Source organism: Gobius niger, assembly GCF_951799975.1.
Source record: "Gobius niger genome assembly, chromosome: 17".
NCBI lineage: Eukaryota > Metazoa > Chordata > Actinopteri > Gobiiformes > Gobiidae > Gobius > Gobius niger.
Genome location: NC_136868.1, coordinates 7,071,669 through 7,099,363, shown reverse-complemented (window position 1 = coordinate 7,099,363; position 27,695 = coordinate 7,071,669). Strand labels below are relative to the sequence as shown.

General features: G+C 41.8%; 2 protein-coding genes across 2 annotated transcripts in view; both read left to right on the top strand.

Moving 5' to 3' along the window:
• Positions 1-15,802: 15,802 nt before the first annotated feature.
• brdt (bromodomain, testis-specific) lies at positions 15,803-22,432 on the top strand (the record flags this gene model as incomplete). The annotated part of the gene is made up of 20 exons (XM_079575448.1): positions 15,803-15,994; positions 16,253-16,390; positions 16,561-16,693; positions 16,761-16,885; positions 16,979-17,317; positions 17,415-17,543; positions 17,625-17,819; positions 17,897-18,051; positions 18,134-18,384; positions 18,465-18,569; positions 18,639-18,746; positions 18,851-18,863; positions 19,246-19,315; positions 19,394-19,556; positions 19,829-19,896; positions 20,369-20,432; positions 20,509-20,588; positions 20,665-20,858; positions 21,011-21,239; positions 22,025-22,432. The coding sequence occupies 20 exons, from the start codon at positions 15,803-15,805 to the stop codon at positions 22,088-22,090; spliced, it is 2,817 nt and encodes a 938-aa protein (XP_079431574.1). The 3' UTR covers positions 22,091-22,432.
• Positions 22,433-24,901: 2,469 nt separating this feature from the next.
• The window catches only part of ephx4 (epoxide hydrolase 4), a 32,354-nt gene continuing 29,560 nt past the window's right edge, over positions 24,902-27,695 (top strand). Inside the window, exon 1 of the mRNA XM_079574974.1 lies at positions 24,902-25,501. Coding sequence (XP_079431100.1) covers positions 25,259-25,501 — 243 coding nt within the window. The 5' untranslated portion in view covers positions 24,902-25,258. The remainder of the gene's footprint in view (positions 25,502-27,695) is intronic.

Below are 27,695 nucleotides of genomic sequence, written 5' to 3'. Positions count from 1 at the left end.
AGTCACCATCCAACCTGTGAATCCAAGAGAGAGGCAGGAGATTACCCACAGATCATCCAATATGGAGCCAAGGCAGCGCTTCTCCTCTGAGATGAGGCCAGTGAAGATGAAGGATTAGAGTGAACAGGTTAATTGGAGGTCATTTGTTCTCCTGGGCAGAGTGAGACGCACATGTCACAGGTTATTACCACAGTTTAATCGAGAGCGTGTTTTAATTGGCAGCTCCCGAGGGGTCCGCAGTAAGAGGATTAGGGCAAAACTAACCAGCATGACCTGCCCTCAGGATTGAACCGGAGAAACCCAACCCAAAACAATGGCCATAAGAAGTCGGACATGCCTCGCTGAGAGACATTTTACGCTTCTGTGGAGCTGTGTGAGCTACTATTTAGATCGTTTACATTATCTTACTTACTTTACACTGGATCTTGAAAAAGTTATGGGCCTTAAGCATATCTGGGCAGTCACGATGCAAAGAAAAGATCTGACTGAGCAGCAAAGATCATCAAAGCAATGCGAAAATCAGAATTAATATCGTTGATTCGATACATTTAACAGTGAATTTCAGCCAAAAAGCATTGTTTTGGTAACAGTTAAAGTTTAATCATTATTATTAAACCTTTCATCGACCGCTTACGCCTGTTGTGGATTTATATAGAAAGAGACCGGAGCTCGACCCGATCATTTTGCCAGGAGTAGTTTGGCATCCGCACAGTAAAGTGAAGATTACTGCGCAGTAAAGTGAAGATTACTGCGCGGATTTTGAACTACTCCTGGTATTATTACGCCTTACAAAATAGTTCCCCCTTTTATCCGCTTAGAAAATCCACATTGTTTAATTTTGTGTAATTATACTTTGTAGTGGAACACTTCACGTAACCATATTTAAATAGGGAAAACGTGGAAGAGCTTGGTAGTTTCTATCTTGACCAGTTTTGGAGCTATAGAGGAGAGAGGGAGAGGCTAAATGCTAACGCCGTCTGTGCTGTGTTTAAATGATTGAAGGCACGGGTGAAGATCAGACAGGTCCTAAAGAACTCGTCAAAGCTAAGTTAAGAACATATCTCAGTATGTAAAAACGGTGGCCTATTCATTCTTAAGAGTGGATAATTTTCCACCTTGGCGAAGCCCCCCCCCCTTCTATGACGCGATGTCGTCTGCATCTATAAGGAATCCAGGCGGTCTCGATGGCTCAATCATCAAATCACAGAGCATCTACTTCTCACTGAAGTCACTGAAAACACGATTTCCAAAGCCTGCAGTCCAAGAACTACTGTGTATAAATGTCACCCCACAACCGAAACTCTACGCGCGGCAGGTGCATCAACAGGAATCGCACGTGGCTCTACCATCTGTATTTCCTTCATCGTGGTTCACCTCGGGGAAACTGTCGGCCGCATCACTGTGGTAACTGTGCAAACTCCCCCACCTGCACAAACGCAGACAAAGGCGCATTCACTGTGTAGGATTTTAGGACGCCCGTGACAAATATTACACTTCCAAGCTTTAGAGAAAGTGAACCTGTGGGATTCACGCGCCTCCTCGACCTCATCCTGCACTCGGACTAAGGGCAGGTAAACTGTTGTCGGGACACCTTCAATGGGCCAAATCAAAAGGGAAGAGGCTTAGAGCGGCGGAGGAGCTGTCTCGTACTCCGGTGTTGAATTTCTGCCCTGCCACATAACGTTCAGACAGAGGGGAAATAGATTGACCAGGATTTGCTGAATTAGATTTATGTGATCTATAAAATGGGCACTTGTCTCCAAATAATAAGCTTGTGGGAGAAGCAATCCAACTACACACAGGGGCGGACTGGCCATGTGTCCATTCTGGAGGAGCACAGAAGGGCCACTGGCTCTAGGGCCACCGGTCTGGCCTCTCACTTTACCTCACCCTCACCCCCGAGCGTAACCGAGCTTTACCCAAATCTAAAAGCTTAAAAGAAAAGCATCCAATAACAAAAATGTGCAGGAAAAGCAACAAAAAAGTGACAAAAAAGTGACAAAAACACAACAAGATGTGATGAAAACGTGACGACAAAGCAATGAAAAAAGCGATGAAAAAACAACAATAACATGAAGGAAAAAAAATGAAAACACAACAAAAAAGTGACAAAAAAGTGACGAAAAAGCAGCAAAAAATCAACAAAAATATGACAAAAAGATACCATCACTTTTGTAGATTTTAGCTTTCAAATGAGGCGTTACAGTGTTGCTCTCCAGCCAAGAAGCCTTTTGATTTAGGTAAAGCCGAACTGGAGAAAATGTTCTCGGTTAAGGCGGCTGGTAAGAGGTTATTAATATATGTATTTGTGGAAGTGTCGTATTTACGCTAATTTGGGCCAGGCTGGCCAGAGTCTAGGGCTGGTTTTCAGTCCCAGTCCGCCCCTGACTACACAAGCCCACACTGCACATCCTTAGAGACACTGTAAAACACAGCAACAAAAAAGCTATTTCACAAAGTTACAAAAGGCTTTATAATAAGAGGTTATAGGAAATATTTTAGTTCCTTTCTTCAGAGGACATTTTATTAGCCATATTTGCTCTTTGTTAATCATGGCCATTTATTACATGCTTCTGATCCAACTGTCAAATCGTGCGGTCTTCAGTGCAATTCTCTTTTCACTTGGAGGCAGATGATTGTATTCTGTGTCACTTCACAAAGGGAACGAGCCGACAGGAAAGTATTAGCGCAGCTACAGCATTAGTCCAAACCGCAGCGTCTCAGAGCAAGTGGCTGAATGCGGTTGTCTGAACTACACTGAAGCGTATCACAATCGCCCACTCTAATACCGTACGTCTATCACCATGCAACTGGGAAACAAACACGTCTGCTGCAGGGGATTCAGGGGACCAAATATTAAGACTTTTACTGGAGAGAGAGAGAGATGTAGGAACTCACTTTTGAAATTGCTAATTGTCTTTAACTTGAAGAAATCATTATATAAACGTTGCTGCTAACATATAAAAGAGGTCCCATATATTTACTTTAATTAGACCTTCAACCCTGTCTAACCATCTTGTTTCTTTCGCTTAAATTGTAACCTAACTGTCTGGAAGAGTGGTGGCTTTAAGATGGGGAAGAACTGCTGACTGAGCTTTCTCTGTAATGTTGGTACAGCCTCTTATGCAGTTGTGAGAGCAGCGGAGAAGATCTGCGGAGCCCCTCTCCCCTCTATTAAGGACATGTACTCCACCCGTCTCACCCGCAAAGCCGTCAAAATCACCAGGGACCCTTCGCACCCCTCACAGTCTCTTCAAGGTAATGCCTTCAGGGAGGAGACGGCGGAATCGACGGGTCAGTTCCAGTCGACTGAAAAACAGCTTCACACACAGGGCCATTGGGAAACTTAACTCCCATTCACATGGTTTGACAAATAAAAACAATCTTGAATCTTGAATCTTATCCAATGTGATTCCCTTTGCATTTTGGACTGAGAGTTTTGTCATATCAAAGCGTTAACCGATTTGAAGTACAGTATACTATGTTTCCAAGGAGGAGCCTCTAGCTCAGTGGTTCCAAAGTGGGGGGTTGCGGGACAATAGATTTTACATTTCTGACATTGATTTTGATGTATTTTTGATTGAAAGCTGCATGTTTTTGGTTAAATTAATCCAAATGTCAAAATAAAGTATCCCAGCCATTCCCAAAGCCCCAGACATCGCGGCCTCCTCATCGATCTGAAATTCTCACATTTACTCTATTATTATTATTATTATTTTACAGCAAAAAATACATTAACAACAACAGGTAATAACTATTGTAGATATGGTATAAACCAATAGTACACTTTCGTAAATAAATGTATTTTTCCTTTTAAAATAGTAAAGCAACATCTGGTCGTTTTGGTCGTAATTTCAGGTTCATAGGTGTATTTAATGTTTATTCAATAATATTTTGTGAAGGGAAATACAGTATTTTACATGATATACAAGAAAATAAGTTCTTATTTGGGTCGTGACTTGCTATTCTAGGATTATGATGGGTCCTGACAGCGTCCTAGTTGAGAACCACTGTTGCCATTAACATAAGGCAAAGATTACGCTTTTCCTTTTTGGTTTTGTCGCCTATTTGTCCTGTTCTTTCATCTCTTCATGCCCTTTGAGATTCTGCAAAGGACTATTTAGAGCAACCGCAGCTTACACAAACATGCACTTGACCAACAACAGAGAACATACAGTCAGTACTGAACTGAACACAGAATCCACCCTTTAATTAAACCTCGTCTTTGTACGTTTTGTTTTGGTTTTGCGGGGTCTTACTCCTTTTGTTTCAGCAACAGTGAAATCACCTCATGTGACTCTCCCTTCAACCCTGACCGTCTGTGCCACGAGCCGCCGCTGCTGCTGCTGCCGCTGCTGCTGCTGCTGCTGCCGCCTCACCTCAAAGAGAGGTCTGGAGAACGCATTACAGCGATCAGGCAGGACCCCGGACCCGACGCACCGAAGCGCATTAAAGAGATCCAGCTACGAGTCTGTGGTCAGCTCGCCGTTAAAGGGTCGGGCCGTATCTCATCCGCGCTCACTCGATCCATCGTCCAGGCGCAAAGTGAAAAGTGCACCGGGGATAATCACAAAAACAGAAGGGGAGATGGAGAGGAGGCTGCGGTTTAGAGTGCTTCACAATGCTGAAGTGCGAACAAAAGGCTAAATGGCTTCAACTTCGGGCAATAAGGGAAAAGAATGATGACCAATAGATACAGACGGCATCTCTGGAATCGCCCATATATGGTCATGTTTGAAAACAGTTAAGGGGGAAAACAATTTGGAGAAAAATGTAAACTTTCTCTTATTATTCAAAAACTACTTTAACAAATGCTGAATTATGAATATAGTTTTCTACTAAATAAAGATACAAAGACATGGGGAGGAGCAAAGTGGTTCAACAGCCCTTAAATACACAAATAACGAAGAATGCTAACTTGATGCTTCATGTCAGCATCAGCTAATGCTAACGGTTAGCTAGCGCTAGCTACAACTGCCGTTTTTTCACTTCTACTGAACAATCTGCTGTGAGAAAATATCCCTATGGGCCCGATTTACACTTAGCTTTATTTATGCGTGGTAAATAAGTTCATATTCCACCAGAAAATGGCTAAAAAGAGTGGAAAATTGTGACAAGATGCCGTCTGTGTCGTTGAATATAAGCGAAATCAGCATTGTCAGTACGCATGCGTTCCGGTCAAAGTTCACAACTACCCACAGAGTCAACAAAGCCCATTAAAACCAAACTATCGGCTATTTAGTGACTTTTATGTCGCTTAAAGTGGTTTTACGCTGATATGCCAGGTTCGCATTCATTCTCCATTGCAGTGCGACAGTCCGTGTGGGCTTCACGGGTGCAATAAAGGAACCTCACAGTGTTATATGGAGCCACCATATCACATATATCATCTTCACATTTCCTACTGAGAGAAAAGATCCAGAACGTTGTGACGCGAATGGATTACATATAAGTTTGACATACAGCTAACTTGTTATGCTATTTGTAAACAATACGTGTATTTACTTAATTCAACAACTGCTATTTATTTATTTATTGGTTTAGCAAGGACCACGAGTTCCTTTGCTCTTCCCAGTAACACTGTGTCCCCGTTTCTTACAGGATTATTTTAAAACACCCATTTTCAACGCTCAAAATATTCATACTCTGGGTAGGCCTGACCTTTAACCTGGACCAACATGCTTTGCGCTCGGTGAAATGCCGAATCTGCTTATTGCAAAAACAGCGTGATACCTTCAATTTACTGACGGCTGAAGTAAAAAAAAAAAGAAGGAAAAAATCAGCTTTATTCGATAACTGTCTTGAATATTGAAAAAAACAATGATGTTGCAATAAAAACTGCATAAGCAATTTGTTCCATCAGCAAACTGAATGGACAAAACTACATGTAGGAGTTTGGGGGGGAGTAATAATAATGTCCAAGTTGTTTGCATAACATAGATAAGAAATGCAGGTCATCAGGATGCGCCTACTCTTGCAAATGAGGTTTGCGGTGTCTTCTTTCTATTGTGTGGGCTCACAACTGTCAGACTAGTAAACTCCAGATCTGACCCACTGATTAAAAACTTCAGAAGTGCAGCGTGTAGCTCTGCACGCTTTGCAATCTGCTACAAATCACGTCGATTATGCAACTAAAGCGACACATTGATGCTGTGTTGAACCATTGTACAGGTTTGTGAGCCATATTTCAGAGCAAGGCAAGTCATCATCTGCAAATTGCAATTTCTTTTCAGGTGCAATTGACTGTGCAGCTCAATTATCCAGTAACAACCTTCAACTTGAGGTTTTCCCTTCGGCCTTTTTGGACAGCACACACAGCCAATGGTAGTAAACTTTCACAAAGATGACACGGCACAAACGATGAGTCGGCAGCTTTGTGCACAGCTGTTACTGATGGTGCAGACCTGTCCTCATCACGGCAAATCATTACCGTCATTATACATTTGTCTGCAGACTGTGTGGCATTAAAACCAACGTAATAGCCAACAGGCAGCCTTGTTTCCGTCAGTCTACTAAATATGAAGTGAAAACAAAATGACTGACAATTAACAGTGCTTTGAGAAGCTTGTCAGGCTTATAAAGAGCAATGCAAGTGTCTGACATGATATTCAAATAAGTACAATAGTAAAACCTGATCTTCTTTTCCTAGTAGTGGAATGAAATTTGTTCTGTCCCCCTTTAGTATATTGTAAAGTCACTGTGCATCGAATTCTAAAGCATTCACATCAATTTCAAAAACTTTACAGGTTAGTTTTACAGCGTTTATGTGAAAGTGACCCTAAAAAGGGACCCAGCAAGTTGTGAAATGTCCCTGTAATGAATTGGGATGAAACAAATGTGTTTGGAAAGTTAGGAGTGAGTTTGGACCACAGCTAACATTTTGATTTAATGCCTTCCTCTGTCATTGTTTGTTAGGGTCTTTAATCTTTTTTCTTTTTTTTTTTTCTTGTGATGGAACAGAATCTGTCTAGCCTTTCTTAAGTATATTGTGAAGTCAAACATATGTGGTGGGGCTGAACGATATGGACCAAATGTCAAGCTGTATCTCGATATTCATGCTAGGGCTGGGCGATATATTGATATTTACGATAAATCGATATATTATTAAATAAGATATGGAATCATACCATATCGTTCAGATAAGCTCTTAAGTTAACAAAAAGAAACCGGTAATCTCAATCAGATTTTTTTTTAAAGTTAAACTGAGCACTTTATTTTGTTATCTCTGTAAATATAAATGTTGCCCTCAGAAAAAGATCGACCTATTTTATTTTATAGCCTTTTTTTCATATTTGGCTTTGACCTTTCATTCCACAGCTCTCACTTTGCGGAAAAAATATCGGGATATATATCGTATATCGATATTCAACGTATATCGGGATATGATATTTGGTCCATATCGCCCAGCCCTAATTCATGCGCGATATCGAGACATCGCCACGATACGATATAACTATGTGTTCAGTGAAAACCAAGAATATTTCAGAAAAATAAAAACATAATAAGAAAGAGTGCAGTTTTATTGATACAAATCTATATCGTTTGTATCTTGTTTTTTTGTTTTAATGTTTTTGAATGTTCATATCTCGATATCAACACGATATATCGTTGCTTGTTCGATATTAATATCTTGAATGTTCCTATCTCGATAACGATATGATAACGATATCTTTCAGCCCTAATATGTGGGAAAAACTCAGTGCATGAAGTTTTCCATGGGAGTGGATCTCTCCTTCTGTGGTTCTCCCCAAGGTTTGTCTTTTCTTCTGCCGGGTTTTTGAGTTTTTCCTTGCCGTGCTGGAGAGTCTGAGGACAGGGGACACCCACGCCGCTCATCGCTACCTGCTGCCGACGCTTATTGGACATTATATTTGCCTGGATTCACCTGAACTTTAAATTGTCATATTTATTGCTCTGTTTTATTGCCTTGATGTTTGGTGCAGCTGTGAGGCGACTTCTGTTGTGATATTGGGCTATACAAAACCATTAAACTTAAACTTAAACTTAAACGTTTCAAGCATTTCTGTGACACTGAAAAGTGACAGAAGAATTTCTATGCAATCGTAGGAAAATAAGGAATGAGTTCGAACCACAAATGGCATTTTCTACACAGTGGCTTCCTCTTTCCTTGTTTCTCATTTAAACAAGAATCTGGTTTAGGACTTTTATACAACCAAAATGTGTTTGCCACAGAAAAATGCAACATATTGATCTGGCTCTCAGCAAACTATCATCACATTTACTCAAAATGCAATTCAGATAGATCAGCTACCAACATGATTCTAACCTCAACAACTGTCAGTAGCTGTTTGCTCCCATCCCACACACACATCACCTCCTGAGCTGCCAAAGCTGAACCAGAGACCACGCTGCTTTCTGCGCGAGCCTCTTCTCCTTTTACTACGTCTGTTTATCAGCGCCAAATGAATGCGCCTAACTAGTCTCCCCAGCGTACACAATGTCACGCGTAAAGGTTCGCTTTGCGCGCACAGGCTATGCGGCTTCATACGTGGGAATGTCATCGTCTCCTCGGACAGATGTTGAGCTGCTGTTGTTGCGGGCGCGTAAGTTCACACAAATACAGCACATTGTCATAAAGGCCATCCAAACCTCCACACTGTCTCTGTAAACTCCGTTATATGACAAGAAAGCGGCGTGGATGGAAGTTCTGCATCGTAAAGCCAAGAGAAAACCAGCGTATACGTACCATGAAGGGTAAAGAAAAAAAAAAAAAAGTCCAAGATCTTTGACAGGAGTTGCTGTAGTGAAGGCGGATGTCAAAAAAAACAAAATCCCACTCTTTCCTGTTGACATCCAAACTATTCCGCGAGAGGAAAACAAACCAGAAGACAGGAGAGGAGGTGAAAGTGTGGGACGAGCGTGTTTCTGTGAGTTTAATGTGTTTAATGGGTCCCGTTTTTTTACTTGAGAGGATCGTCGGGGGCGTGACTTCGTGAGGAGGAGGAGGAGGAGGAGGAGGAGGAGGAGGAGGCAGAGAGGGGGCTTTGACAACACTGTGCTCCCCGTGCAGTAGCGACCAGTAAGAGGTGAAGGGCAGCCAGACAAAATATAAAATAATGAGGAAAATGTTGATGCTAACACACTCACACGTGGAAAAGCAGATATAAGGTTCTTCAGATAAGATACATTAAATACATTAAAGTGATAGTCCGTAAGTTTGCAAAGTGATGAGAGATGGAGTGAAATTTGAAAGTAAACAATCCAATTCCTCCCCTCTTTAACCAGAAAGCCCTTCTTAGTTTGCAAAATGGAGAAAGCAGGAACAGAGTTTTAATAAAATGAAATCAAGCCCCTCCCCCTTCCCTCCTGATTGGACCTGACAGGCTGGTTCACAGGAAAAGCTCGTCTCATTGGTCAACGCAGGAGGAGACTAGACCATGGATCTGGACTAGACTCTGAGTAGTTTCTGGGATCCGGGAAGGTGGGACTTTACAAAAAAATAAAATATATACTATCACCCTTATTCCGGAGGCTCGCGTGGGCGCCGCCATGAATTGTGCCCGCCCCTTTTCTCCTATGTGTTAACATGGGGCTGGAGGAGTCCAGATAAAATCAGTCACTGCACGAAAACAAAGCCGTTTTCAGGCCGCGCAGAGAAACGCTGCAGTGTTGACATGTTGGTGAAAATTTTCCCTTGTTCTCCGTTGAAATGAACGGGCTTCGTGCTCGACCGGAAGTGCCGAGACAACGCAAAAAGTGGCAAAAGTGGGCGGGGCGGAAGGTGAATACTTACTTACTTACTACCTGCAAGACCAGGTGGACGATTTAGCGCATTATATAATTTGTAAAACATTTAGACTTCCAGACTATCACTTTAAAGGAGCAAGCCATACTGATGTTCTTAACTGAGCTTAGACCAGTTGGTGTGTACCTGTCTGGTCTTTGTGCCCGTGGAAGAGCGTGGTAGCTTCTAACTTCACCCCGTTTGGAGCCATAGGAATTCATTGGGAGAGGCTAAATACAAACAACATCATCTTTTTGCGTGACTGAGGGTACGCACAAAGACCAGACAGGTACGCATCAACTTTTCTAACCTCAGGTAAGAACATAGCTCAGTATGTAAAAACAGTGGCCTGTTCCTTTAACATGTGGTGGCCATAATGCTTTTGCCATACAGGCTATGGATTTACTCACGATTGAGTAATGCTCTACTCAAGTAAGAGTAGCTTCCTGTAATATTAGCTTCTCAAAAAAAATACTGCGAAGAGATTATTCTAGGTTTAGTTTTGTTTTCGATCAAAAGGCAAAATAATAATGTCAAGGGACCATTATTCAGAGAAAATAAGACCGAAAATACCTTATTTTGCTGTTCAACCTATGACTCAAACTACAGTGTATGATTTGCAGTGGTGGACGAAGTACTCAGTGTTCTTACTTAAGTAAAAGTGCAGATACAGGACCAAAAATGTACAAAAGTAAAAGTATCTGATAAAATGTTTGCTTAAGTAAAAGTACAAAAGTAAGCATTGTAAAAGTTACTTTATAGGTAAAAAGTAAAAGTATTTAAGAGTCTAATGTGCAGGAATGTTTTGAATCATTTGAATCAAACCAGGGCTAAAAGAGTAAACCACTAACTCGGGTCAAAACAGGAAGTTAACCAGGTCTAAACCCGGACTAAACTAGGTCAGGTCAAAACCAGATCTAAACCAGGTCTAAAGGGGTAAAACAACTAACCAAGTCTAAACTGGGAATAAACCAGTTCATCGTAAAGATGTCAATATATACTTTTACTTTTAGCCCAATTTAAAAATGTAGTGGAGTAGAAAGTACAGATACAGGTTCTAAAATGTAGTGAAGTAAAAGTAAAAAATATTCATCATAAAATGTACTTAAGTAAAGTAAAAGTACCTATAATTTTTAGTTTTTTCTTGTACTTGTACTTTATACTTGTACTTGCTACTTTCCACCACTGATGATTTGCACATTGAGTCAAGTAACTTTACAGAATATCGCAAAGAGAGTTTACATCCCCGAGCAACAACAATACAGATACAGTGTTTTGCCATTTATTTTGCATATATGAGTTAATTGTTTCAGCTTTAAAGGAACAGGCCACAGTTTTTACATACTGAGATATGTTCTTACCTGAGCTTAGACGAGTTGATGCGTACCTGTCTGGTCAAAGACGCTCAAAGACCAAAGATGTTGTTAGCATTTGGCCTCTCCCAGTATATTCCTATAGCACCAAATGGCGTGAAGTTGGAAGCTACCACGCACTTCCACGTGCACAAAGACCGACAGGTACGTATCAACTCGTCTAAGCTCAGGTAAGAACATATCTCAGTATGGAAAGACGGTGGCCTGTTCCTTTAAACTTTAAACACAAATAATGAAAGAGTTACTTCAAAAAGTGCATGCACTCCTCACCTCTGTTTATGCATTTGGATTCCAGTCCCACGTGGCTGCATTTGACCTATAGGCCTACAAGGAGGCGGGTAACTGTTCTTAGTTTTATAGTTTAGTTCTAGCTTTATCACAGTGTGTATTGGGCTTTTACATGAGTAGGCATCTGGTTAGTCTTTCCACAATAAGTTACAGTTCCAACAGTTCACTTTTGTCCCTTTTTCTGTATTATTTTTGAAATGTCAGGACTTTCACATTATGAAAGTCCTGACATTTCATAATGTCAGGACTTTGCTACTGTGCTACTAACCGGTAGCACAGCGGTTAGTGCTTGTGCTTCACAGCTAGAAGGTCCGGGTTCGATTCCCACCAAGGATGGGGCCTTTCTGTGTGGAGTTTGCATGTTCTCCCCGTGTCTGCGTAGGTTTCCTCCGGGTACTCCGGTTTCCCCTAGCACTAAAAACATGTACAATAGGCCAGGGTGTTTGAGAGTGCGCATGGGGGACGACGGATGAAAATTAGCCTAAGGCTACAATCCGGTATGGCTTGTTCATTAACTTGCTCTGTCCCTACCAAATAAACCATTAAAAAAAAAAAAAAGATAAGATAATACTTTATTTATCTCACAATGGAGAAATTCACTTGTTACAATCGGCGTTCAAGAAGATCACTCACTGTTGTGCATAAACAGACAGGAAAATGTGCAACCAGTAAAATAGAATAAAAACAAAATCTGACTTTTACACTATAACAGGTCAGTACTCAAGTAATATTCTTACAAAATAGTAATTATTTGGGTTTCTACTTTTACCTCTGTAAATTATTTAAAGCAACTGTAATATGCTCGTTCATGAATTAATGGCTGCTGTATGCCTCTGGTGAACTTGGTAATATTCATACCAATGTGCTTTTTTAAAATTTTCAACACAGTTATAACATGTTGATGGGGGGATGGAAGTGATGTCACAGCAAGGCAATATTAACCAAATAAGTGTTAATGTTAAAGTGTGACGCAACATTGACCCTCAACCTCCTTGAAACTCATTGGCATCATCTGCATTGATGGTACCAATCTTATACTGAAATGTAAGTCACTTTTGCCGTCTTCTGCAATTACAGCCTTGTTGCAATAGAGTGTTATATATTCTCTGTAAGCCTATGTAAACCTATAGGCCAACTGCGATAGGATGTGGTTCCATGCAAGACCTACATTTACATAAACCACAAAATTCACATGTGTGAAATATGTATGGTCCTTTTTTCTTATTCTTAAACTAAGCTGTGTCATTGTAGGTATGGTGAAACAAGTGGAATATCATTGCAATAGTGCACATCAAGTCAAACATTTGTACATGATTTTTGTGTTCAGTGAGTTATTTTATTCCCCGGGTTGTTTTGTGGAGCCTGAGAAATGTGCTCTTACTGTTTAGCTCCACTAGATGGCAGCAGAGGCGTGATCATGAGGTTAATAAATATGTTGTGTCTGCTGCAGTGATGCATTTATGTCACATGTAAATAAAATACAATAAAGTACGAATTGTAGTATTTTGTCTACTCTACTCCTACAATAATTACAATGTCCAAGATATTTATTTATATTCAGTAACTTCTTTGCTTTGGATCTTTGAGAGAGAAGAACAGCTTTCAATGACAATCACATGTGCAGGTCTAGCAAATTCAACCAAGGTTTGAAGAACGTTTTCGTAGTACAATGTTCTTGTTTAGTTAAAATGAAAAAAAGGAAAAAAAAAAAAAAAAAAGGAGAAATTGAAACAACCTACATAACTTTACAGAGCAGTGTATGATTAGTAGAGAGAGAGAGAAAAGCATTATGAAACATAGGCTATTATTTGGGGCATGTAGAGGAAATTACTTCAGAGATGTTTGCTAATGTTTTTCTTTGGTGTGGAAAGATGTAAACAATGATTCTTTATCGGTCATTCAAATATTTGGCTATAGGAAAACGCCACTTCATTATTTATGTTCAAGTTCAAGTCTGTGATGCAAATATATATTTCACTATTTTAAGCTATGAATAAATGTATTGTTGGCTATACTTTTTTTCTTTCGTTTTTTTCCCACCAAATAAAGAGAAAGCTCATGTTGTTTACAGACAACTGTGTATAGGCTGCTATAAAAATGTCAAGCCCTGTTGGTTTGGATTTACATGGAGGGACTTTGACAATGGCTCCATCTCGTGGACAATCCCCGTAAGACACTACGACCATACTGTCCGAACAAAGTAAAGTCATAGCGATGTTAGGGTCATTTATAAGGCTAGTTGTTGATTCATCTCAGGAGCCTTGATGTTTTGCTCCAAAAAATTGCGCGGGATTATGCTTTAACTTTACTGGTTGTACTGGAATTCGGGAAATTCCACAGTTACCATGGAGATCCGCCATCTTTTCAGCTGTTAGCATATTGATTAGCTAAAACAGCATAAAAAGTGGAGAAAAACAACTCCAATAGCTGCTGAGCTACAAATACATCTAACTCACTGTGGTGTCCAAATGTTTTAATGTAAACAATATTACACATAGTAGAGCTCCAGTATTTTAACTTTTAAAATCGCCATTAGTTTACAATAGAGTTCGGGAAATTCCACAGTTACCATGGAGATCCGCCATCTTTGCACCTGTTAGCATACATTTCCATTCACTAACATTAGCTAAAAACAGTGTAAAAAGTGGAGAAAATAGCCGTGGAACAACTCTGTTAGCGGCTGAGTTACTGCTGGTAAATACATCTAACTCACTGTGGTGTCCAAGTGTTTTAATGTGAACAATAACTCCAGTATTTAAAATCTCCATTACTTTACATTTGCTGCTAAGTTTGAATACAATTATAAAAAATAGTTAAGTGTCTATGTTTGTTGACTAACACCTATTATTCTATTGTTTTTGATTACGATAAGGCTATATTATTTACACCCGTGTTTTTTATTCTGTTGAATGGTGAATTTTCCGCCCTTGTGCGGCCCTTGAACCCCCCCGGCCCGCCCCCCGGCTGTGGGCGGGACTCAGGCGGGACAGGCATGGCGACAGGTGTGCGCTGCGTGAGGCTCAGTCGGTCAGAGACAGGCTGCCAGGCTGTTCTCTCAGGGCTGAGGGACACGGCTGAGTTTCAAGAGACATGTTATACACGTTTTGGGGAAATCTGTGCTTTTTACACCTTTTCCTGAATGTTGCATTTTAACGAGTTTTAAACTTTAGAGAATTTTAGGACCGTTTTTGGAGGTTCGTGTTAGATGGGTCTCAGGTGGCAGCGGAGTGTAGGGCGTTTGGACCAATCAGTTGTGGAGACGACAGGCGCATATAAACTCACGCAGCCGCGGTAGAGACAGAACTGTGAAGAGTAGCGCGCGGAGAAACGAGATCAGGTAACATTTATAGGCAGAAATGTGATCGATTATTCACTTAGAAGACATATTATGCGACTGTTTTGCGTGTGCTATTGTAAATCTAGCTTAAAGGACCAAAATGATCGCTAAGAAGTTGAGTGTTATGCATAGCTTTGCCGTTTCTTCACACACGTTTGAAAAATGCTAACTTTAGCGGTAGTTTGTTAAAAAAAAAAAAAAGATACATTTCGGTGAGAACAAGTGATTATGACTACATTATTTAGCTCATGGGTGAGAACATTTATGTTGTATCAAGTTGTGTTTTGTTTGCCAGTTCAGATTGTTTTCAAAATACAAAGACCTCAAGTTTGAGGCTAGCGTTAGCATTAGCTAAACTGACAAACATGATGCACGTTAACGTCATGTTTGTCTAGCGGTCACTCAACGCTGGCAAAAAATATAAATCGTGTTTTTTGTTATTAAAACTTCATTGTTATATCCAGGCCAGTGACTGACCACCAGTTGAATAAAATGTTCAATTTTCAGATCAATAAAATGGGGCAGCCTCGACGAGCCAAAATAGCGTTAATGTACAGATACATCTCTTCACCTAATACCAGTTTGGGTCGTACATTATGAGACTACGGGGTTTTGCTGGAATAATCCGAAGTCTTTTTTAGTTGAGTTTGCGATGATCTGAAGTATTCTGTCCTCAAATGAATTGACAGATTTTTATTTGAATATAAATAAACTAACCTCCACACTTTCTTTGAGTTTCTTGCCTGTGTCTATCTGCATAAAATATATTAATACTTAGGCAAATAAGCCACGTGCGATTTAGACAAACACTACAGTATAAATAAGTGGTATTATGTATAAACAGTAGGTGGCAGGGCAGAGCTGCCGTTCTGCACTAGTAATACCACAGGCCAGTAGTTCTAGACTTGTCTGGTGTTACAATATGAAGTGTTTGATCAGAGCCTGTGATGATACTGATATGCTTTACATATTTACACATTTACTTCTGCTTTTTCTAGAAAACATTTAGGAAAAGCAAGTGAACTCTGGGCCAGTTGATGGTATCCAGATGTGTCCACAATGTCGGACGTGAAGGCCTGTCCCGCTGTGATCAGGAACCCTCCTCCTCCAGAGTTTGTGAACACACAGAAGCCTGGACGAGTGACCAACCAGTTGCAGTACCTGGAGCGCATTGTGCTTAAAGCCCTATGGAAACACAATTTCTCATGGCCTTTCCGTCAACCTGTTGACGCTGTGGCACTTCATATACCAGTGAGTGTTTGTGTAGAAATAAGCCTCAGACTATTGTTTCATAGACTTTCAACACGCTGTTTTAGAGCTGTCCAGGAAGCGATATTCTTGAACAAAGTTACAGGCCATCCATGTTCATTGTATTTGTATCATTGGCAAAAATAATCTTGGTGCTTTCTATTTGGTTGTGGCTCTTTATAAATGCACGTTTTTTTTAGGGAGCAGTTATTTCATGGTTTCCATCATATGTATTAGAGACTTTTTTGTTTTGTTTTGCAGGATTATTATAAAATTATAACAAATCCAATGGATCTGGGCACCATCAAGAAGCGGCTCCAGAACAAGTACTACTGGAAAGCATTTGACTGTATAAAGGATTTTAACGCCATGTTTACAAACTGCTATATGTACAATCGAGTAAGAGAACACACACAATCCTGCTGTTTTACTGAATTAATATTGAGAGATGGATTTGTCTAAGAGGCTGTTTATACAATGTTTGTAATAAGAAAAGGCTTAGAACATGTATTTGATACAAATATAGCCTCATGCTTCCTTTATTGATATTCATGAATGTTTTACTGCAGCCTGGAGATGACATCGTTTTTATGGCACAAAACCTGGAGAAGCTCTTTATACAGAAAATTGCCAAAATGCCCAAAGATGAGCGTGACATTAATGAGTATATTGGTAAAGATGCTGTCAAAATGAAGAATGCAGGTAAGTGGAAGTGAGTATAGTTCAAGTTTTCTTCCTCGGTCTCTTCTGAACCCTGTGTCTTGTTCAGGCTGCGCTGGTGACGCTAAACACAAACCTGCAGTATCTGAAGTCGTGGTACAACAGACAGTAACAGTCTTTCCACCTGATAATGATCGTACTCCCAACAAGGTCCACAAAACCCCAAATGCCAATGTAAGGCCCTCCATTAGAATAAAAGTCCTGTGTTTAATGGTCACAGGTTTGTAATATTTTCATGTTCACGTCATGTTTTTTTGAATATTTCAGACATCAAAATGTCTGAAGAGAAAGGCAGATACACCAATGCCATCAGCGGTGCCCACAGTAGAGCTTTCGTCTGTGAGCGAGCCGTCCACCTCGTGTCCTCTGAGGAAGGGCAGTGGGCGGCCCATCAAACCCCCAAAGAAAGACCTACCAAGTGATGAGGTAAAAAAGAGCCGAATGTCAGAGCAACTGCGCAGCTGTAACGACATCCTGAAGGAGCTCCTGTCCAAGAGGCACTATGCATACGCCTGGGCCTTTTATACTCCTGTGGACGCGGTGGCTTTGGGCCTGCACGACTACCATGAGGTCATCCAGCAGCCTATGGACCTGGGCACTGTACGGGTATGAGAAAAACAGTACATTTAACACAGTTCATGTTGCAAGATGTGCAAGATATTGAGTGATTTCTGAGGTTGAGGCTCACTTTATTTTCCCTCAGAAAAAAATGGATGAGCGACTATATGCAGATGCAAAAGAGTTTGCGGCGGATATCAGACTGATGTTTTCCAACTGCTACAAATACAACCAACCGTCAGAAGAAGTGGTCCACATGGCCAGGAAGCTCCAGGTCTGACTCTGAAGTGTATGTTCGTACATGTTCTACACAAGTACAGTACCCAGTATAACTGTATGAATCTGTTGTGATCAGGAGGTTTTTGAGGCGCGTTACGCTAAAATCTCAATGGAACCTGGGAGCTGTGTACCTGTTCAGAAAATACAGAAAGTTAAAGAAGAAAGAGTTGTAAATGTTCCTGCCTCTGGGAGCTCAGACAGCGACAGCTCCTCAGAGACTGAGAACTCCACTGAGGACGTGGCTACACAGCTGGCCAACCTGGAGGAGTGGGTGTGTGTCCTGTGCTCTATTGTACATGCCATTAATATAAAGACAGCATGTTCATGAAGTATTGATCTGGGTTACAGTTAAAAGAAATGACTGACCATCTACGAAGAATGAAGTCAAAAAAGAAAGACAAGTCAAGAAAGGACAAAAAATCCAAAAAGATTATCGCAAAACTCAAACGCAAATCCACCAAATACAAATCTCTATTGGAACAAATGAAACAAAAGAAGTCTTTGTACGTACACTACGCAGAACTGAATTGTATGGTGGACTTAAATGTTCTAAGATTGTAATGCAAATGTTTACATATAATGCAGGAAATACTTGCAATATGAAGAAGAATTAACAAAGCCAATGTCGTACCGAGAGAAGAAGCAGCTGAAGCTGGACATTAACCGCCTGCCCGGGGACCGACTGGGGAAACTGGTACGTATCATCCACGAGCGAGAGGCCTGTTTCAGAGACTCCACTCTGGAGGAGATCGAGGTCGACTTCGAAGTGCTCAAGAACTCCACTCTTCGAGAGCTGCAGAAATACGTGTCCTTGTGTTTGAAAAAGGAAAATCTCAGTAAGTGCCTTACTCAAAACCACTGACTGTTGTTAATATGGTTCATAAATGCACTATGTTCTATATTTTGTGTTTTGCAGAAAAACAAAGCAGACCACCAGAGGCTCAAGCCATGGTTTTAAAAAATGTCTGGAAATCCCAGGTTGCCCCTAAAGAGCACTTTATATTGCAGAAAAAGCCACCTGGTAAGTCACCATTAGGCCTCCACATGGAGATAGTGATATATTTATCTTAAGACAAAAATGTCTCTCCAGCATCCAAACCGCTGACCCCACAGCGTCCTCGAGGGCCGGTCCTCAGTGCGAGCAGCAGCAGCTCCTCCTGTTCCAGCAGCGAGTCTGAGTCTGAGAGCCTCGACCTGGGTACAGTTTAGACGCCTGCGCGTCATTAAAGAATTTTATACAAGATTCAGGTCTGCTTTATTTGTTTTACCCTTTAACCGTCCACATATTTACTCTTATTGCAGTTATGATCAACAGGTCAGCCTGCTACACACACTTCATTACATGTATTGTGAATTGAATTGTCTAATTTTGGACCTAATTATTTTTTGTACTATTAACAAAGTATGATCTGGCATTCTGCTCCTTCCTAAGTGAGTGCTTTGTGTTGCCAAGTCAATTACTCTAAGAGGAGACACAAAGTTGTAACATACTTGTTGTTAATGTCACTTACAAAAAAACACACAATTTTACAGTGGGAACAAGATGAGGACTCTACGATCATAGATATTTTTAGTTTATTTGGTTGGGACAGTTCATGACACGGCGAATTGTAGCTTTGGGCTAAATTACGTCATTTAAAGTTGCTAGCACTCTCATATTGTGTAAGAGACTGTTTAATCTTTATTACATGTTACAGTCTGAAAATGATTTGTGAATGCTTTGTAGCACCACCAGCAAAGAGACGGAGCGATGACAAGGTGATGAAGGCAAGTTCATCTTATCACACGCAAATAGGCTTTGAACAATGAAATGCAATGAAAAAAACACTTTCCTCTCTGCCAAAGGCGATCTGTGCTGGCAGCAAAAGTCCCTGTGGACCTAAAGACTTGAGCAGTGAGCCGGTCAGACCCTGTCCCCTGGTGCAGTCATCAGTAACTGAGAGTAAAACCCAGTCCAAACAGCCGCTGACAGATTGCAACAGTAATGAGCTGCATGTTGCTCCACCAGGTAACATTTCTCGAGTCTAACGCTCTGGTTTCTACATCACATCATCTGCTTAGAGTTGAATAAAATGCTGTTTCTGCTTCTGTTAAATTGGCACCAAAGCCTTTATGTTCAAAAAGTACACATGGCTCTCAGTGCGTGTGGCATTAGTGGAGCTCTGCTGTGTCAGCTTTAGTTCTCACATTACTGTCCTAGCTGTGTTCATTTTTCATCTCTTCTAATGCCTGACACAGAAGCACGGCTCAGATCGATATATATCTTTTCCTGTTTGACAGATTTATCTGCACTTATATCCCCAATGGCTTCTCCTGGGATCATCCTGGATTGGGCCACCAGATTTGAGGTATATTCCTGTTGCAGTAACCCATGACAAGGTAGAAAGTAATATAGAAATGCTACAATCCGTATTTCAAATGACCTAATAGGGAGGATCTATTGTCATGGTTTAGTCCTGTGTCATTCACACAATGAAGAGGAGACGGAGCGCGTCTACATTCCCAGCCACATTCTTTACTGTTTCTGTTCAGTCACCATAGTACCAAGGCTTTCTCAACAACATTGCCTTTGCTTAAGGCTTCATTTGTAAGATTAGTTAGTTAGAAAAGGGGGGGATGGACGGTGATCTCAACGTCTCTAGCATGTACTGTCGGTAATTGTCACCATTTATTACTTTTGGTTACAATACAATGTCCTTACAGCTAGACCAATTAGTTTACTATTCGACCATCAGATGGATCTCCCTGTGTGTTATATCCTCGTATGTTGTGTACCACACATTTTAACAATACTTGAATCTGTTCTGACTTCTGTTTCAGCAGGAGCCTGTGCTGTCCCCTCTGAGCGACAGTCCGGTGCCACTGAAGGATGAACGCAGGTCCAGTAAGTCACTGGACCAAACTGTCTGCAACATTTCACTGTAGCTTTAGCACACTGTACATTACTGTGTATGCATTAGGTTTCAGACAATCTGAGGACTTCACTTGCACTAGCTCAAGGAAAGCCTCTGAGGAAGATGGGCCCCAAACGCTCAAGAAGGTTGGCATTACCCTGTCAAATTACATTACTGGCTGGCTTTAGAAAACTGTGCTGTTATTGTGACTTTTCTTCGTAGGACATTGTTCTGAAAAATGCAGAGTCTTGGGCCAAAGTGGTGAGAGAGTCTGTCACGTCGGTTCCCATCAAATCCTCGAGGGAGAGTTTTCAGCAGTTTAGGAAAGCGGCGATAGAGAAGGAGGAGAGGGAGAAAGAGCTGAAGAGAAAACAAATGGAAGAGCACACCGATAAAGAAGCTAATGAAAACAACAGGTATTCAACTTTTGTTCAACTGTTTTATAATTAATATCAAATCACATATATCCAGATATTATGTCACGTGAACACAACAGTACTCATATCTGTCTGAATAGTTTCTACTAGTAAAGCTATAATGGTCTAAATCAAGGAAATTGTTGCTCTAGTTTGCCAGGTTCTGTTAAAAGCGAGACGCTCACATCGCCAGAGAAACCTGCCTCACCGCAGACACCGCAGACGATTTGCACTGATCTGCTCTCAGAAATCATGAAAGATGCCGAGCTTCTGAAGCCGTCGCCCCCTCAGGAACCTCAGGTCACACCTTCAAGCTCCCCAGTGGACAGGGAGCGAGAGATCGCCCGCAGGAAGGAGCAAGAGCGACGCCGGAGAGAAGCAGTGAGTGAGCTCTATGGTCTAGGTTACATTGCAAGAAGAATTCTATTTCATTTTATAACTTTATTTCTTTCTTTAGCTTCTCATTCACGTGATTTCACTTTTGCTTTGTGATGTCAATTTTTTTATTTGTGACTGGAATCAAGGCTAAACTTTATTTTAGAAAATATGTAATTATGGTTTTCAATTTATCTTTATTCTGATTCTAGATTCAGTTTTTCACGAATCGCTCTGCACTTTTTTTAACACGCCCAGGATCATTGACCACTTAGCTAAAGCTAACTCTTAAAGGTTTAACCTCTTAACCGAGTGCATTTTTCAGCTTTACCCACATCTAAAATCTACAGGCCAGAGCAACACCTCATTTGAAAGCTAAGACCGACAAAACTGATCTTGAAGGGTCTTTTTCCTCGCATTGTGGCTGCGTTGTCTTCCCTTTTTTACATTTTTTCTTCATTGCTTTTGTGTTGCATTTTTTGCCACATTTTTATTGTGTTGCTTTTTTTTATGCTTTTCTGCTTTTTCCTCGTTGTCGTGCTGTTTTTTGTTGCTATTTTGGTTAGTTTGGTTAGTTTGGTTAGGTTTGGTTAGGTTTGGTTTGTGCACTGTCCCTTCAATACAGACTTGAGACATTAAGCTCAAAGACAGATATGTGATAAATGCTGTAGCTTTTATAGTTCGTGTGTTAATTCCATCAGTTCTTATTGATTTAAAAATGCTTGATTGATCGTTGTTGTCAATACACTTGTGGTTTTTGTTGTAACCACGTGTTACTTGTGTCTCCTCAGATGTGCGGAATTGACATGTCGATGCAGCGGGACATCATGACCAGCTTTGAGCTAAATTTGGACTAAACAACAGGTTAAAATACTGACCTCCACGCCGAACATCAACAGCACTTCTTGAATTGTTCCTATGATAGAAAACCTATTATCAACGTAAAAATGTATGTATAAATTGCATCATTACTTACTTCCGTTATTGTTTGCACTGTTACACCCTGGGATTAGATTAATTTGGTGAATCAAAGCTGCACTTCCATATTTGCTATTGCATAAGTGCCCGAATCTTGCTAGATTTGTCAGTGTAAAAAAACACTCTGAACACACACAAAGTTCAATTTCTATGTTGCTTATTTCCAAAGTTGGATTGAAAATGCAGACATATGAAGGATTTAACGTGTCACAGACTGAATCAAGGTGCCACTGTGGTTTTGCATTATTATTTTTTGCACTAAAGGCATGATTGTATTGTATACATTCAGTCAGTATTTTTGTTTTGTTTACAATATCACCTCGGTTAATATTCACTACCTGCACTTTCAACTGGTTCTGCAGTTCCAAAGTTACATCTAGACGTTGTCAACATATTCTGTGTGTTACGGTTTGTACAGTGGGGAAAAAAAGTATTTGGTCAGTTTCCCATAGACTTTATATTGGATTTTGGCTAAATACTTTTTGTCCCCACTGTATATTGTTTTTTCTTTCTTTCTTTTTTTAGTTCAATAATAAGCTTATTTCACTACTTCACTGTCTGAGATTTTTTTGTTATAGATCCTGCTGTCAATGCTTGTCTTTTGCCAGAGGATCACGTATTGTTTTCAGGTTATAGAATGTGATGTCACAGGGGCCAGTTTTTCCTATTAATTGCCGTTACACTTTCACGAGTCGTATCTACAAAGAAAACTGATGAATTATAAAAACGATCATTAAAGGAACAGGCCACCGTTTTTTCATACTGAGATATGTTCTTACCTGAGCTTAGACGAGTTGATACGTTGATACGTACCTGTCTGGTCTTTGTGTCTGTGGAAGAGCTTGCTCGCTTCCAGCGTCACCCCAGTTCGGAGCTATAGGAGTACATTGGGAGAGGCCAAATGCTAACAACATCTTTGGTCTTTGTGCGCACACACAAAGACCAGACAGGTACGCATAAACTCGTCATATCTCAGTATGGAAAAACGGTGGCCTGTTCCTTTAAATATCACTGACTGGGACTATGATCACCGTGTACAACACCACAAATCAACATTATTTGACCTGCCCCCCACCTCATTAAATATTATAGGCCTTTAGAACACTGTGACGTCACCCAATTAGTAGAAGTGCATGTTCTGTGTCCTTTGGTACAACACCTCATCCGTATTTCAGCTGATTCCAACAGAAGGGCATGTGCCAGATGGCCGCGGGGTTGGTTCAATAGGCTAAATGTAAAAACAAAAAGAAGGCGTGGAAGATGGAGCATTTTTGATCATCACGGACTGCGAGAAGGGCATATTTTTTAACATGTGGCTGCTATAGCATCCCTAAAGCAGACATTAGCCCTGATAAGATGTTGAGAAATCCTGCTCAAGATGGACACAAACCTGTAAAATTCTTGAAAATACAGCCTGGTCCACTTATTGAACCTTCAAATTGATGTAGGTAAAGGTATTTGCATTGACAAGCCCATTTAAAGGGGGGGGGGGGTATTATGCAAAATCGACTTTTTCAAGCTTTACATCATGTTATTATGTCATTCCCTCATTAAAAACATGCCTGAAGTGTTGCCTTGGCACATTCACGTATTTTTGAGTAATCTGTAAAAACTCTGATGGCGGCCATTTTAGGGATAGGTTTGCCTGAGTCCTCCTAGGAACGCCCCCACCTCCTGGAGACGCCTCCGAGCTTTCGTCACCAGCCGAGTAACCAACCACTGCTCCTCAGCAGAACCCCCTCCCCACTGATGCCACAGACAGCGTGTGGAGGGGGCGTGTCGGAAAGGGTCAGAGGTTCTTAAAGAGACAGAGGCCTATTTCAAGACATTCACTACAGCCATTTTGAGAGAGACATTTTATACAAGGCAGTTGTTCTAATTTTCTGCATTTACAGACCAACAGAAGGTTTGGTCATCATTGTAGTGTGATATAGACTGGTGCTATGTGATTGAAAAAAGCATAATACCCCCTCTTTAAGAAATAAATCATGGTCTCCTCCATCCAAACTTGCGGACAGCCTTGAACAACCCGCTCCAATGCAAGTTTAAAAGATTTCATTTTCGAGTTCTAAGATCAGCCACCACAACAACAACAAAAACTAATTATTTTGTGACTGTGTTTGAATTAAAACGTCCTTCCTCCACCTGCTCTCGGTCCCTTGTCCCCAAACGTGCCGCGCCCCTGCCCCCTGCGCGTGCCACTAGGAAGAAAAGCGGGCGTGGCACCGGCTGCCATTGAATGAACTGCGGGGATTTATGGTAATCCTTGAGACACGGGCATAGGATATGTCTGGTCTCCCCCCTTTTTTGTTGTCGTTTACTCCAAATTGACCGGCCTTTCCCAATGGTCTCACACTGTGACCTTTTGATTTTAACGCATCAATACATTTATTATAGATTTCCCTAAATAATGACCCAAATAATAATTTCATGTGACGCTGCTTAGTTTGTTTAATGTCCCTTTTCTCATTGCTAAACCTTCAGGGCGCAAGACTTTCCACTCCTCTCTCCGTGTTGCCATAACAGCGCGCCAAAGCCATCCCTCGTGATCGCGCTGGTTTGATTGTCCTCCTCCTCCTCCTCTCCCTCACAGCGCCTCGTTTGGCTCTTTGGAAATGGCTACTACTGTATCCCCCTCTTTCTCCTCCTCCGCTCGCCTCGGACTTCACAGCTGCTGGTGGTCGCTGCTCTTTGGCGAGCCTCGTGCATAGTCGTCAACAACAGCACCGACACGCACGCGTAAAAATCTGACGTGATGCGCCCCACGCCGCCGCCGCCACCAACACCGTCCCATTCAGCCGCTTCTTCATCACGTTGTTGTCGGGCCGCCGCCGCCGCCGTGGGATCCTCCCCTTCACTCAGTCGTGCCTATGCGCCGGGAACGAAGCATTGTCGGGGCTGCGCTGGCCACAAACGCGCTTGACACAAACCCGGATCGATAGCTTCTTCCTCCTCCTCCTCCCGCAGAGCTCCAAACCTGCTTTCTGCTGCAATGTAAAAAAAAAAAAAAAAAAAAAGAGAGGGGGGAAAAAGACACACACACAAAAATGGCGAGAGTCCTCTACAACTTGGTCATATTTTTGATAAGACTCGCGATGCAGATCAAAGTTGCGGGCTACTGGTCACTGATCTACGGCTACTGTGGAGTGTGCACCGCGGTGGCGCTTCTGAAACTTTGGTGGAGCTTCATCCTGAGGCCGACCGCCGTCTTCCAGTGGGCAGTGCGCGAAACTCCCCCGGCTTGTTTGAATGACACGTCCTTGGGCACGCATTGTTATGTGCGCATCAAGGTAAGTCACCGCGGACCACGCACTTGGACGTTGAGTGAGCGCATGTATATATGTCTGGTCTGGGGGGGGGGGGGGGTGGGAAAGGTAAGGCATCTAAGTCTATACCCATTGTTTTATGAAGCTGCACGCATTGTAGGAGAAGGCTCCGCGCACCACCTCGTACATCGGTGTTGTTGTGGCGTCGTAACTGGCTTTAGTACTTAAATAGGCCTGGTTTAAAGAAAAAAAGGATAGGCATCTCCGGCTAATGGCCCGATAATGACTGTTTTCGACACGCGCTATGGCACTGGCAGGTGGTGCTGAAAGGAAAGCGGTCAGACCACCGTGCGTTATGTCACAGCCAAGTTTTTGAGAATTCAAGACACGATCTCCAGCAATGCGTGCAAACACTCCGGCGCGTGCGTCTTTGAAATGGGCGCATGCGTTTCCCTATGTAAGAAAAGTCGCAATTGTTGCGCGCATTAGTGGGTGTTTTAACCCAAGACAAGGGAGGCGAGTCTGAGGACCGCTCTTTATGAAGCTTTATGTGCAACAGTGTTATATGGCACTAGTAAACATCTGACTAAACACGACTAAATCAAGTCAATGTCTAATTAAAAACTTGGCAGCTTCCGGAATATAAAACTGACTCCTTGCCTCAGCACAAACTGGATACTTTAAGACTAAGCGATATTTCTCACACTATTTATTTGCATAGCTTTACATAATAGGCAGGAGTGAGTCACTGCAGTGGAAGGATTTAGATTTAGATACAGACATATAAGAAAAAAACAGAACAGAAACTTGGCTGGATGTTGTCGCTGAGGTAGAAATGTTTTCAACCTTCTTTTCAGTCTCTACAACATCTGCAGGCTCATCAGGGTTAGTTAAAGGGCATGAATTTACATGTCGCATAAAGTGTGTGAATAAATCTTGTGCCATGACCTTCTTGGAGAAGAGATTTGTGGAAAAGCATAACTCATGTTTTCTCAAGTGTTGCTCAAACAGATAGTCGTGAGTTCAAGGGAAACACAAACGCTTGTCAGGGAGAAGGACGAAAACTGCAGGAGATAAACACTCAAATATGGCTTAAAGGCTCTGTTGACTTGATATATTTGATACTTTTATATTTTTATTCTGTTCTCATTTTTTGTTTGTTTTAATATATTTTGCCTGTAAACGTTTTTTATATTCATAGTGTGTAAGATGCCTCTAATTACTATGACTTGATTGTACATTTTCCCGTCGCTTTGCACCCTGAGTGTTTCTTGAGAGCTGATGTAACATGTGAATTTCTACACTGATCAATAAGAAGAAGAAGATCTTTATTTATAAAGCGGCTTTCACAGACATGGACACAAAGCGCTTTACATGAGAAACTGTACATTCACTCCATGCTTGGTGGTGGTAAGCCATGTTTGTAGCTTCAGTTTCCCCTGGGGGAGACTGGCAGTTGCACACATCTGCGCCAACGGTCCCTCTGACCACCACTCACACACGTCATTCATCCTGGCCTATTGTACATGTTTTTAGTGGTAGGGGAAACCGGAGTACCCGGAGGAAACCTACCCAGACACGGGGAGAACATGCAAACAGAAAGGCCCCGTCCAGGTGTTGTTGTTATTATTATTATTATTATATTATCAGGGTCTTGTTCACGAGTGAGGGGCGGATGGAGCGTGAGATCGACAGACGGATCGGTGCGGCGTCAGCAGTGATGCGGTCGCTGTATCGGTCTGTCGTGGTGAAGAGGGAGCTGAGTCGTGGCAAAGCTCTCGATTTACTGATCGATCTACGTTCCCACCCTCACCTATGGTCATGAGATTTGGGTCATGACCGAAAGGACAAGATCGCGAATACAAGTGGCCGAAATGAGTTTCCTCCGCAGGGTGGCTGGGCGCACCCTCCGAGATCGGGTGAGGAGCTCAGTTACCCGAGAGGAGCTCGGAGTAGAGTCGCTGCTCCTTCACGTCGAAAGGAGCCAGCTGAGGTGGCTAGGGCATCTGTTCCGGATGCCTCCTGGTCGCCTCCCGCGGGTGGTGTTCCAGGCATGTCCTAGTGGGACAAGGCCTCGTGGAAGGCCCAGGACACGGTGGTGGGACTATGTCTCCGAGCTGGCCTGGTGTCGCCTCGGGGTCAGAACAGCTGGAGGAGGTGTGTGTGGATCGGGAAGTCTGGGCATCTCTGCTGAGACTGCTGCCCCCGCGACCCGGCC